We start from the raw sequence: 12915 nt of genomic DNA, 5'->3' as shown, positions 1-12915 counted from the left end.
TTGCAAGTCAGTTATGGTCTATTCTGAGCCCAATCGCAAATCAGTTAGGGACAAGTCTAAATCCAGTTGTGAGTCAGTTAAGGACAAGACTAAGTCCGTTTGTGAGTCCATTAAGGGCAAGTCTGAGTCCAATTGTGAGTCAGTTAGGGGCAAGTCTGAGTCCAGTTGCGAGTCAATTATGGTCTATTCTGAGTCCAGTTACAAGTCAGCTAAGGACAAGACTATGTCCAGTTGTGAGTCAGTTAAGAGGCAAGTCAGAGTCCAGTTGCGAGTCAGTTATGGTCTACTCTGAATCCAGTTGAGGGCAAGTCCGGGCCCAGTTGTGAGTCAGTTAGGAGCAAGTCTGAGTGCTTTGTGAGTCAGTTATGGTCTATTCTGAGTCCAGTTGCAAGTCAGTCAAGGGCAAGTCCAAGTCCAGTTGCAAGTCAGTATTGGGCAAATCTGAGTCCAGTTGTTAATCAGTTAGGGGCAAGTCTGATTCCAGCTGCAGATCAGTTGAGGGCAAGTCGGTGTACAGTTCTGAGTCAGTTAAGGGCAAGTCTGAGTCTGAGTTGCTGACTTGAGTCGAGCCCATGTCTCTGATAAGGTGTGACATTGCTCTGCCTTATGCTGGCTGTTTGTGAAACACTACCACTCTGGACAGGCTGTCAGAACACTTTTGTAAAATGGCTTTCGATCCAGTCAAATGCATTTATGCACTGAAGTTGCTGCCTTGTACTGTTATACACAGACCACAAAGCCTCAACTTCATTAAAAGTCTGCTCAGAATCTTTTCACCCTCTTCGTAATCAATGCTGAGCAACTTATTCATGTCGCGTCAGCCGTTTGCTGAGTTAGACAGAGAATAAAAATATGTTCTACGACAACTTGGGACACATCAATGGTTCTCTTGCAAAAAAATGGGCAACGAATGACAGAGACAAATAAACAAATAAACAGAAACTGCTATTCAGACTCCAAACAAATGGAAAAAAAATAGGTTTAATGTAGATTCTGTGCACAGAAGACTTTCTAGAAGTATTCAACATGAAAGAAAAGCTTCTGTGTTGGTAGGATCTGCAGACATGTTGTTCCTGAGTTGGTCATGCTAATTGTGAGCTAAACCACAAAAATTTTAGGCACAATCGAACAGCTAGAATTAACTCAATGTAATTTATTTTTCTCCCAATTGCAAACAAAGCATTCCTTCTTTGGCAGGTAACATTTTATCAACACCGATTATGCTGATGCAAGACATTTCTTGTATCCCTACTGATAAATACAAGCTTGGATCACAGATTGCATTCAGTGCACCATAAATAACACTTTGTCACAAATATCGTGGTGATCTAGCCCTCGGGTCCAGCTGTGCCACGCTTCCTCAGAACCATCTACTCCCATCTGAAACTGAACAAAGAACAGACTTGGAGAAAAGTGCATTTAAAAAATCTTTCCCTCTAAGCGTGAGTCATGATTGGAATCAAGGAATCCCCACCACTTCAGCAGGAAAGAGTCTGAGACTGTGTGTATGGACAGTGGTGATGCATGGCTTGAGGATCTGAAGGCACAGATTTGGGGGCTCAGTGACCCTCATTCCTGTAGCTTGAAGTGAAAGGACTGAGTGCTCCACTGCGTGACATCACAGTTCAGCATGGTGCGCTCGGTGAAGCTCACGTTATCCTCGCTGTCAATCAGGATTACTGTGTTGGTCCTGCAGGGGAAGCAGAAGAAAGAGTGTGATGACCCAATGACTCACTATTTGTAACAAAAGCTGAGTAAGAACGGTTTGGATTTCCTGGAAGAAAAGCCTGAAGGAACTCAGCTTTCTGACTCAAGGTTTCATGCGCAAATGGGACACATTTTGGCCCAAAACGGAATGCATGGGATCTACAAATGTAGTGTCCAAGCCTAGAAGTGCAATTTATGCAATGTCATCAAACCATTCAGTGACCCCTCGTGCCCTGTGGACAGGGGCACTGTCATCCTGGAAGGATAGAAATGTTTCAGCATAGGATAAAGGAGATCCCAGGGGTATTGATTTGCAGGCACATGTGTCAGACTCCAGTCCTCTACGGGCGAAAGCACTGCAGACTTCAGCGCACTGCCTCATTAAACACACCTGATTCAGCTAGGCCTATGTGAACTGAATTCAGAGCGTTAGATGAGGGTAAACGCTAATCTCCGCAGCACTTTGGCCTGGAAGGTCCCCAGTTTGACACGCCTGCTCTAAGGGGACAAGTGGACCCAAACCAAGCCAGCAAACAGCTGGAACCGGACCTCCTTACTGTAGGGGTCAAGCATTCAGGTCTGGTGTATGCTGCACATGCACTCTCCCACTTGTGGAGAATATGGTAAAGGATGAATCATCTGCTTGTACCACTGTGTTCCACATCTCTGTAAACCTGCCGATGGTTTCTACACCACTGACCTCTCAAATGGTCATTTGTCTTTGGAATGGGGGGTGGGGTTTATGCACTGCAGTCCTACTATAACATCCTGCTTCAATGTAGTTGTGGATGAGCTGTTCTTGCCGAGTTTGATCACATCCTGCATGGACATTCACCGGAGGAAGAAATGCTCTTATGTTTTTCCTTACACATCACACTAATGTGATACGTAAGGAAATCACATCACTGAACGCTCACTGAATGAGCACATTCGACCACGGTTTCCAACCCTGTTTATTAATATCTTTCCTATAGATCTAAATGCAGACCTCACTTCAATCACTGTTCCAACTGAATAACTAGCCAGTTGCAGTCTTTGTGAAGCGCCTTGAGTTTCCAGTATGTCAGGTCAATGTGCGACTTGAGTCCCCATCTCTGGTGGACTCTAGTTGAGAAATGTCACTTTTTCATCATGAAACATAACTTCCTGTGCATTTTAATGGATATATGGATTTTGCACATCTAGTGCAACTGTCCCCTGGAGAGTTTATGAGTGTAATCAGCCAACCTGGTGCCATATCCCGGTGACCGCACACAAACAGCAGACAGAGCTTGGAGCATGGTCTTGCTGTAGCCCACCCCCTGACTCTCCTGCATGGGGTCCGGGGAGTTTCTGAGAGGGGGAGAGAAAGAGAGAGAGAGGGAGATGTAATGGAAGCAGCATAGATATAAGACAGTTACTTGGTCTATTTGGTCAGAAGTGCCAGGTATTTGATCAGAATAATTGGGTCATTTGATATGATCATATCAACATTTGCAGTGGTTTATTGGTTCTCAAGATTGAATTTTAGATTTTGTAAACCGTTGTTCTGATCAGACAGGTCCGGAAAGAGGTATGGTTTATTTTGTCCCAAACAAATGTCCGTCATCACTGGTAACTTGCACTCAACTAAGTTGTATTTTGCTGACTGTTGGTTACCAGCAACAGAAGGGGTGCCAAGTTGGGGGGTTGTGACAGGTTGGAAGTGGAAGGGTGGTGTTAGGATAACACACTAAAACTTTGAATAGGCTTGTATTCTTGCATACTTAGGTCAAATGTAGTTAGGCTAGTTTATTTTATGTTCGTTTGGTGGAGCAGTTTTCATTTTTAGAGGGGAGCATGCATGACAAGGTCCACAAGCTCTTCTTACAGAATTACCTGAATGACTACAAAGGTAAGGATCTCATGACAAGTTACTCAATGAGGTCAGCCAAGAAGACGGGCGCTGCTGGATTGGTGCTAAATAAGACTCACGGTGGTAATTTGGTGACCAAAAAGTACTTATAAAGCAAAAGTTACTGCATTAAACAGTGCTGTGTTATCATATGTTCATTGTTATATGACAAAAGGTTCAAAACAACAATGAAATCAGCAGTATACAGCGATGGGCGAACGAACGTTTTCTTCATTCAGTGGTCCATGGTTGCTTGGCAACGAAACCATACTCTAAAGGAACTAAATTTCTTGGCGGAATACTTATTTATGTTGATTATTATTAATAATAACTGGAAATATTTTCTGGAAAATTGTGTATTTTGTCATTTTATGTTGGCTGCCATTTTATAAAAGCAATAAGAAACTTGAGGCTGTGCATTACTGCGATTTTTTCACAGGGAAGGAAGGGAAGAACTGCAAGTTCAGTTGGTTCTTGTTTGGGTCGGTACTTGTTTTTGAATGTGCAGTGGGAAAAGTGTGAGGTTGTGATCCTGGAACGATCATCTTTTTGTATTTTTGCCGACATCTTGGTTGAATAACATTCAAAAACATTCATGAAAAACATTCTTAACTTCAACTGTAGTTTTCTTTCAAAAATTAAAACACAACAAAATGGGGATGCAAGATTTTGTCCCAGTGGCGCTGATAAATTATTTCTTAAGTCACTGTTGTGAATCTGGTCCCTGAACCGCATTACACAGCCAACCACTACAGCAAAGCCTTTGTATGAACCTGCTCTAGAAATCAATGGTGTCCCTGTACGCTGTAAGTGGTTAATAAAAGCCAGCGTAGCTTCTGTATTCCCCCGAGCTCTTCAGCTCACCTTCAGAGATAATGAATGTAAATGCAGGGATCTGCTTCCCTTGCTAGTTTAAATACGCTTGCTTGATATGACATTTAAATAATGACCATATTAAAAAAAGAAAAAAAAAAACAGTCACAGTTGCAAACGGCTACAGAGCTAAAAGGGAAATGGCTAAAAGCTCTGCTCAGGTGAGGAGGTGAGGAACTAGCAACGTTTCCACTGTTAGTCTAAGAGCCGTTTCAAAAGTTGCTAACAGATCATTTGTGCCGAGGTTAACGACTCAGAAGCTCATTGAAATTCTTTTTTTTTCCCGTCCTGTCCACGCATCCGCACGAAGACACGGGACGTTTGGAGTCGAGTTACTTGCAAAAGTCAGAGTGTGGTAAGTAAGACTGAGAGAGCGAGTGCGAGAGAGAGAGAGAGAGAGAGAGTGAGAGAGAGAGAGAGAAAGAGAAACAGAGAGAAATAGAGGGAGCAAGAGAGAGAGAAAGAGAAAGAGAGAGAAAGAGAGGGAGCGAGAGAGAGAGAGAGAAAGAGAGGGAGCGAGAGAGAGAGAGAGAGAGAGACAGAGCCAAAGAGAGGGAGCGAGAGCGAGAGAGAGAGAGAAAGAGAGGGAGCAAGAGAGAGAAAGAGAGAAAGAGAGAGAGAGAGAGAGAGAGAGAGAAAAAGAGTGAGTTAGTGTGGAAGCCCAAGTTTCCTCTCTTCAGATGTTCGAAAAAAAAGCATCAGATGTTTCGCAGTGATGTGAAGAGCAGTGGCTCTTTTTTCTCCCCACAAGTGAGGAAATTCATTAACATTACCCTCAGATAACATGACAAGATGTTCACCTTAGAAAATCAAAGAATTGAAATTCTTTCAAAAACAGCTCCCGCTTAAACTCTCGCAGTCCAACTTTCTAATAAACTCTCCTGCTCTGCGCCTCGAGAAGACCCTGAGATCAAAGTGGACCGAGAAAGGTCTCAGATTGAGAGAGAGAGAGAGAGAGAGAGAAAGAGAGAGATAGTATAGAAACAGATAGACATATATACATTAGGGGTGGGAATCTCTAGGTACCTCACGGTTCGATTCGATTACGATTCAGAGGGCTGCGATGCGATTATCTCGATGCATCTTTTTTTCTATACAGCATTATTATTTACTCACTGTGTGAGCTCAAGTTTCGAGTTTCAAGTTTATTTGTCATTTGCAGAACATGTCAGGACATTTATGCATTCAAATGCTTGTGGTGAGGCTCAGCTAATCAAGCTAATCAATAAAGTAACTGAAATATATTAAATATACACAAAATATACACAGAATGTAGAGACAATATACATTTTAAAGTGACTAACTGACTCAGTGTTATTGTTATTTAAAGTGACTTGGTACTTTTAAACCAAAGAATTTGTAATGATCCATAATGAATTTACTTCCAATATCTCTTATTAATTAATCAAATGGAAGTGATGTGGCAAGTCAACTAGAAGGCTCTCATTCAGTGCTCTTGTTTAGAGCACATGAGAAGCTGCTGCTACTCATCTGCGATAAAATGCACAGTTATGGTGAAATAAGATCCAGTGTCAGTGGACGTCCACGCAGCACGTTACATTCTATTCTACCTGTTTTCTTTAGTGATTTTATAACTTCGGTTTTGGTCTCGTTGTAGAGACGGGCGGGGTCACTGTGTCAGTAAAGTATCTTTGAGACGGGACGTGTGAAACACAGCACGAAAGCCCTGTTTCGCAACGACTGAGAACCGGCGTGCAGACTGCAGGTCACATAGCAGCGATGCGTTATTCGCATTTATAAGCAGCGCAGTTGGTTTCCTGGTACGTTAAATCTGCAACGAGAGACTGTCACACACTAAACAGTTACTAAGATGAAGTCGCTTCTCTTTCGAATTCTCCCGTTCCACCTTAAATGGTGCCGCATTTACATTTGGCGCCTCAGTTAGAATTTAAGGTGGAATGGGTAAATTCGAACAAGAAGCTGGAGAATAAGAAGCGACTTCAGCCTCGTAAAACAGTCGAACGCATTTTACAACAAAGCTGCTCTAGTTTTGAATAAAAGTTTTCTGGCGGAGATGGGAGGAAAGCGGCTATAGCTAAAGCTTAAAGCAGTGCGAAGTAAATCTGTGTTTTCGTTTATGTTGTTTAGTCTATACTAGGACATTATCACATACTGAGACATACTGGACATTAAATGTTGTGGCTCCCAAGGTGGTTTGATTTTTGTTGAAAGGACAAAATGGCTCTTCTTATCATCTGGGTTGTGACTCCTGACAACCTGGCTTTAATGCAGAGGGAGCTGGTCGGATTTCTCACTCACCCAGTAGTTTTTGTTATGTGCCGCCAGACTGTCCAGGTGCTGCACTTTCCCACTTCCAAGTTCCACCTTTTACGTTCTGTCATTACGCTATAAATTAAATATTTAGAAAATCGTTTTTTGACCTTCATGAATCGATTCAGAATCGTTCACGTCCGCATCACGATGCATCTAAGAATCGATTTTTTCCCGCACCCCTAATATATATATATACACATATATATATATATATATATATATATATATATATATTTACACACATACACACACACACACACATGTATATGCATGTATATATATATATATATATATATATATATATATATATACATACAGTGGTGTGAAAAAGTGTTTGTCCCCTTCCTGATTTCTTATTCTTTTGCATGTTTGTCACACTTAAATGTTTCAGATCACCAAACAAATTTAAATATTAGACAAAGATCACACAAGTAAACACAAAATGCAGTTTATAAATGAAGGTCTTTATTATTATTATAAAAAGAAATCCAAACTTACAGGGCCCTGTGTGAAAAAGTGATTGCCCCCTAAACCCGATAGCTGGTTGGGCCACCCTTAGCAGCAACAACTGCAATCAAGCATTTGTGATAACTGGCAATGAGTCTTTTACAGCGCTGTGGAGGAATTTTGGCCACTCATCTTTGCAGAATTGTTGTAAAATAGCTACATTGGAGGGTTTCTGAGCATGAACCGCCTTTTTAAGGTCATGTCACAGCATCTCAATCGGATTCAGGTCAGGACTTTGACTAGGCCACTCCAAAGTGAGGCCCGCAGTTCTTTGGATGTTGTTGTGGGGTCTTTTGTGACCTCTTGGATGAGTCGTCGCTGCGCTCTTGGGGTAATTTTGGTCAGCCGGCCACTTCAGGGAAAGTTCACCACTGTTCCATGTTTTCACCATTTGTGGATAATGACTCTCACTGTGGTTCGCTGGAGTCCCAAAGCTTTAGAAATAGCTTTATAACCTTTTCCAGACTGATAGATCTCAATTACTTTGTTTCTCATTTGTTCCTGAATTTCTTTGGATCACAGCATGATGTCTAGCTTTTGAGGATCTTTTGGTCTACTTCACTTTGTCAGGCAGGTCCTATTTAAGTGATTTCTTGATTGAGAACAGGTGTGGCAGTAATCAGGCCTGGGTGTGGCTAGGGAAATTGAACTCAGCTTTCCAAAGATGTGATAAACCACAGCTAATTTATGTTTTAATGGGGGGGGCAATCACTTTTTCACACCACTGTATATTTATATATATATATATGACAAATAGACAGACAAACAGACAGATAGATAGCTAAACAGATCAACAGAGACAGACAGAAAGGGAGGAATGGGGGAAAAGATGGTGCTAAATAAATGAAAACTCACAGCTCCTCATCGTTAAGGACGTGCAGCAGTTCCTGGACGAGGCCTTCAGGGGGCAGCGTTTTGTCCACCACGCTGGTGAAGCGGCGTTTGCCGTGCTGCAGTTTCCGCCAGGGGGTCTCCAACAAAGAGTTACTCAGGGCATAGATTCCTGCTGGAACACACACACACACACACACACACACATACTGTCTGAACAAGTGCTGAATGGGGCTCATGCTTCTGTTACATCAAGCGTGTGTGTGTGTGTGTGTGTGTGTGTGTGTGTGTGTGGAGAGCTAACAAGCGGTCATGCTGTAGGTGTCAACTCATACGGTTTACCTGTAAGATATGGCAATGTTAAATGTTTACGGCTGTATAAAGCTGTGATATGGGAAATCTAGTCTAATACAGTTTCACCATAAACTCTCCATTTCGAGAGTGATTTGCAGAAAAACTAGTGTGTAACTTACTTAAAAAGGCCTTAACAAAGATACATTTACCCCTCACTCTCACCTCGCAGGTGACTCTACATCTCTGACTGCCTTTGACTGTTTAACTGTCAACGAACGGATTTTTTTTCATCAAAATATTTGGAATGAGTAACTACACAATGTGTTGATCTTTAAATACTATAAATACTAAAATAACAGAATAATTCTTGCTTTTTCTCAAAGAAACCATGTTTACATGATAAAACCTTTTGGAGTTATGTTTCGATTTCTTGAACAACAATCAATGAATCATTTAAAATCCTATGTAAAACTTAAAACTACAATAAAACATTAATCTAAACATCTAAGCAAAACTAATGATACTAGTAAAATGTTAAATACTTTATTTGATTCAGTGTGATTTCCAAAAGCAAAAACACAAAATTATTCTACGTAAAAAAGACGATTCTGAATGAAAAACTTCACAATAACTGCAGTTTTCTTTGCCATGGCTCTGTAAGCGCTCACTCGCTGGCTACTGGCTAAATCCATCACAATGTTGCTTCAAGGCAACAAAATATATCAGCAATTTTGCATAACATGAAAAGTTATTTAGATGACACTGAATGTTAAAAAAATGTACTTTACACTAACAGATGTGAATCATATTTATGGATGGATTAAAAAATGATGAACACTTATAATAATAATAATGCTTTTCTAAGGGAGACAGTCTGGTGCAGTAAAATGTATCCTCCACAAGCTGCATCGCGCCAAAAAAACAGGATTACAAATGCTCAACAGGAGACTGTGTGACTGAATACAAGCTTTTTTTGGTGTATTTTAACTCTTCCCTTCATTATTAACAATTTCAACATCATAAAATATGCATCATGTCTTCGGAAAGTGAGGAAAATGGGTTTGTTAACCTGAGGCAACATCGTGCAATCGAAGGTTAAGCCAGTATAATAAGCAAAGCAACCTCGGCACATTTGACATTCCTGTTAACACATAAAAGCAGAGTTCAATTGAATTACTAGTAGGATAAAATATATACATTCGGAGATCCTGAATATAAGAGTTACCGTCTCTGGAGGTTGACACCTATATCATGCTCTCGCTCTCTCCTACACACACACATGCCTTGAATGAAAGCCCACTTTAGCGCGTGTGAAGAGAGCTCAGAGAGAGTGAACAAACCCGCTTTCAGGCGGATGGGTTCCGGACTGCCCTTGTTTCCATAGTAACACACCGTGTCTTCGCTGGCCCTGCGTCAGGCAACATGGAGAGAAGAGATGCAGTTAGTGACAATTAAACGTGAATTAGCACCATTTTTGCTTCATTTATCCCCTCAAAAACTGCCCTCGAGGGTTAAACAATCACAAACATAACAGGGAAAGAGTGACTGTTCATGCTGGTAGCAACCTAAGAGAAATGCTAACAACGCTAATCAACATCAAGCATTTAAGAAAATAAAGACCCCCTGCACTAATGTGGTTATTAAATGGCTCGTCTTGGGTGGCTTATTATTATTATTATTATTATTATTATCTATCACTGTCCAATATACTAAAACATGCTAATGAGAGGACTATGGCATCATGACAAGAACATGCCCGTGTTAGCATAGCTAACTAGTTTGAAATGTTTGGACTGCACAATAAGTTAAAGCTATTTAAGCTAAGCTAAAATAAGCTAAAATAGATAAATAACGTTAAAATTGAATTTACACATCTATCTGTTACGAATATAAACATGTAGAGCAAGTACTATTCTTCTGCAGTAGCTTAGCATGCTAACAGCTTCACAACCAGAAGACAGGTCCACTCTGGCTCTCTGAAGCTTTATCAGCGGAAGTTTAGACAATAAACACTCAAATCTGAACAGGCAAATCTGTGTTTGTGTTCTAAAGCTACTTTTAATTCGTATCCTTGTAGCACCAAAGGCTAACGCTAGCTTAATGAGAAGGCTAAACCACCAGCAATTCTGGCTCACTGACGCTGCACTGCGGCAAGTTTAGAGTAAGAAGACTCAAATCTGGGCAGGTGAACTTTTGTTTTTGTGTGTGGAGCTGTTAGCTAAAGCTACTTTGAAGCCATATTTTCATTAGCACAAGAAGCTAACGTTAGCTTAAGGCTAAACTACCAACAGTTCTGGCTCACTTGCACTGTGCTCCAGCAAGTTTAGAGAAAGACGACTCGAATCTGAGCAGGCGATTCTTTGTTTTTGTGTGTGGAGCTGTTAGCTAAAGCTATTTTAATTCATATCTTCATTAGCACAAGAAGCTAACATTAGCTTAAAGAGAAGGCTAAACTACCAGCAATTCTGGCTCACTAATGCTGCACTGAGGTAAGTTTAGAGGATTAAGACTCAAATGTGAGTGAAATCAAGTGACTGCTGCCAGAATGACACAAAGACAGAATTCTCGCATTGTTAATTAGCCATTTCTAGTAGCTTCTTCTGCTAATAATGACTCGCTTTATGCTGCAACTAACTGTTACTGAGTTTCTACTTTAGTGCTGGCCTAGCCTGATCTGTAGGCTAATAAATACAACCAAACTATTAACTCTTACCTTGGGACACCAGAGACAAGTTACTTTCGACCAGTAACTTTGCTAACTTCAGCTTTTAGCTTGCTGTCCTCCTTATCTGACAAGTCGTTTCTATAATTCAAGTCTATTTTCTACATTCTAATGAAGATTTGAAGAGAGTTACACAGTTACACAGCTGCAATATTATAGCTGGCTTCCAAGCAGTAATGTTAGCTATATACATATTACTTATGCATTAGCCATATAAATAAACAGCCCATCCCTAAGTGTTCGACCAAAATCTCATGTAGTTTTTCAAAAGTTCCTCCCACCCTGAAGATACATCATCAGACTTGCCTAGTTTTTAAACCAGAAAATCTCACTCTAGAGACCAGAGTGCCAAGCAGGCATGTTTACAACAGATGCAAAGATAGATGAATTTTTTATTTTGGCCAGAAAGTCAGAGAACAAACAACTAATAAAGAACCAACAGGGAAACATGGATGATAAAATGTTGCAGTATTCAGAGTCCTTGCTGAGAAGAACTGTGATTAAAGTTTGTGCTTGTTAGCTTGGTATGAGTTACAAGACCCAAGCTACTGTAAATCAGGTTTAAAAATAGAGGAGGCCAGATTAAATTAGGCCCGGAAACGAGGTTCCTCTCCCAGTTTCTTCCACCCACTGATTCATTAGGAGCAGATTTGCAGCGCTGGCCTGCGGTTTTGTTTACACCATGGTAATTAGCAAGAGAACCTGAACCTCCGTGCTAAAGGTTATCACCGTCAGGCCAAGCGGGTAATGTCTTATCTTCCGGAAACTCCCTCGTAACGGGGGGGGGGCAGGGGCGTCCGTTACGAGTGGGTCAGAGAGCAGCTGATATGGCGTAAGCCACAAAACACAGGAGAATTCAATCCAGACAGACGGTACGCACCATGAATTACAATTTTTTTGCCTGCCACAATATTTTCGTCTTTATCAAGGAGCATTAGCGGACCCTACCGCTCTCCACGGCCCAGCCGCTGGACATTAGTGGTGAGAATGGTTCTTTTGCACCGCTATTGAGGGCTGAGCTGATTAGATGTGTCCCACTTATCAGGTACATGGATCTGGCAGAAGGTGATACTCGAAAGATTCAGGATTCCTCCTGAAGGAGGATGATGGAGTGCTTTTTTTATGTGATGCTGTTGGAATACGCAGTGTTTTGTGTGCTCTGAATAGGAAACACCACCCACTACAGGCCTTTTCATTTGTTTGGCCGGCAAGAGGCAATGAGGCAAGTGGAGGGGCAGAAAATGGGTACCTTCTTTTTTTCCGACATCCAGGGACTCGTGTGTAAAAAAGTACATCAAGAAGGATGCCTGGAGATTTCAGCAGTGATGGTGATCTATGGGAGGGAGGGAGGGAATCTCTTCATCACAGTGAGATAATCAGTATGCAGAATAGTGGATGCTCATTTCTAGTAAGCCCACGTCCCTCTCCCGGTCTTTAAACTGACATCTATTCGAGCTTTTCCCCCACTGAGCCGCTTTGTGTGGCGCCGGCTCTGAGAAGCATAAACAATGGGAGCTCTAAAACGCTCCGCATCAACAAATGATGTTTGCTGAAACAGTCTCTAATCAGATCGTGATGAAAGTGGATATGGGTTATGTGGGTCGAACGTTCTCCAATTTGCAAGTTGAAATTGCCGTTCTCTGGCCAGGCTGAGGATAAAGGGATACCAAGTAATCTTTGCATAGCTTGCTGTATGTAAGCCATACATTCATTGTCATGACTTGTCAAAAAATGGGCAACATTGTAAGGTATCGTTGGGCATTTTTCCACTGCACAAAATCCCAGAACCTTTGGCAACTGAAAACTGGATCTG

General features: G+C 41.4%; 1 protein-coding gene across 2 annotated transcripts in view; it reads right to left on the bottom strand.

The window, feature by feature from the left end:
- Positions 1–961: 961 nt before the first annotated feature.
- Positions 962–12915, bottom strand: part of tango2 (transport and golgi organization 2 homolog (Drosophila)) — a 36923-nt gene continuing 24969 nt past the window's right edge. Inside the window, exons 6-9 of one of the 2 annotated variants that reach the window (XM_036598372.1) lie at positions 9721–9788; positions 8111–8261; positions 2935–3039; positions 962–1690 (exon numbers count right to left, since the gene is read on the bottom strand). In XM_036598372.1, coding sequence (XP_036454265.1) covers positions 1570–1690; positions 2935–3039; positions 8111–8261; positions 9721–9788 — 445 coding nt within the window. In that variant the 3' untranslated portion in view covers positions 962–1569. The remainder of the gene's footprint in view (positions 1691–2934; positions 3040–8110; positions 8262–9720; positions 9789–12915) is intronic. The other variant, XM_036598373.1, reaches the window with a different exon arrangement.

This window comes from Colossoma macropomum, unplaced genomic scaffold (assembly GCF_904425465.1).
Source record: "Colossoma macropomum unplaced genomic scaffold, Colossoma_macropomum, whole genome shotgun sequence".
NCBI lineage: Eukaryota > Metazoa > Chordata > Actinopteri > Characiformes > Serrasalmidae > Colossoma > Colossoma macropomum.
Note: the sequence above shows the minus strand (reverse complement) of the source record. Positions and strands in the feature narration are given on the sequence as shown.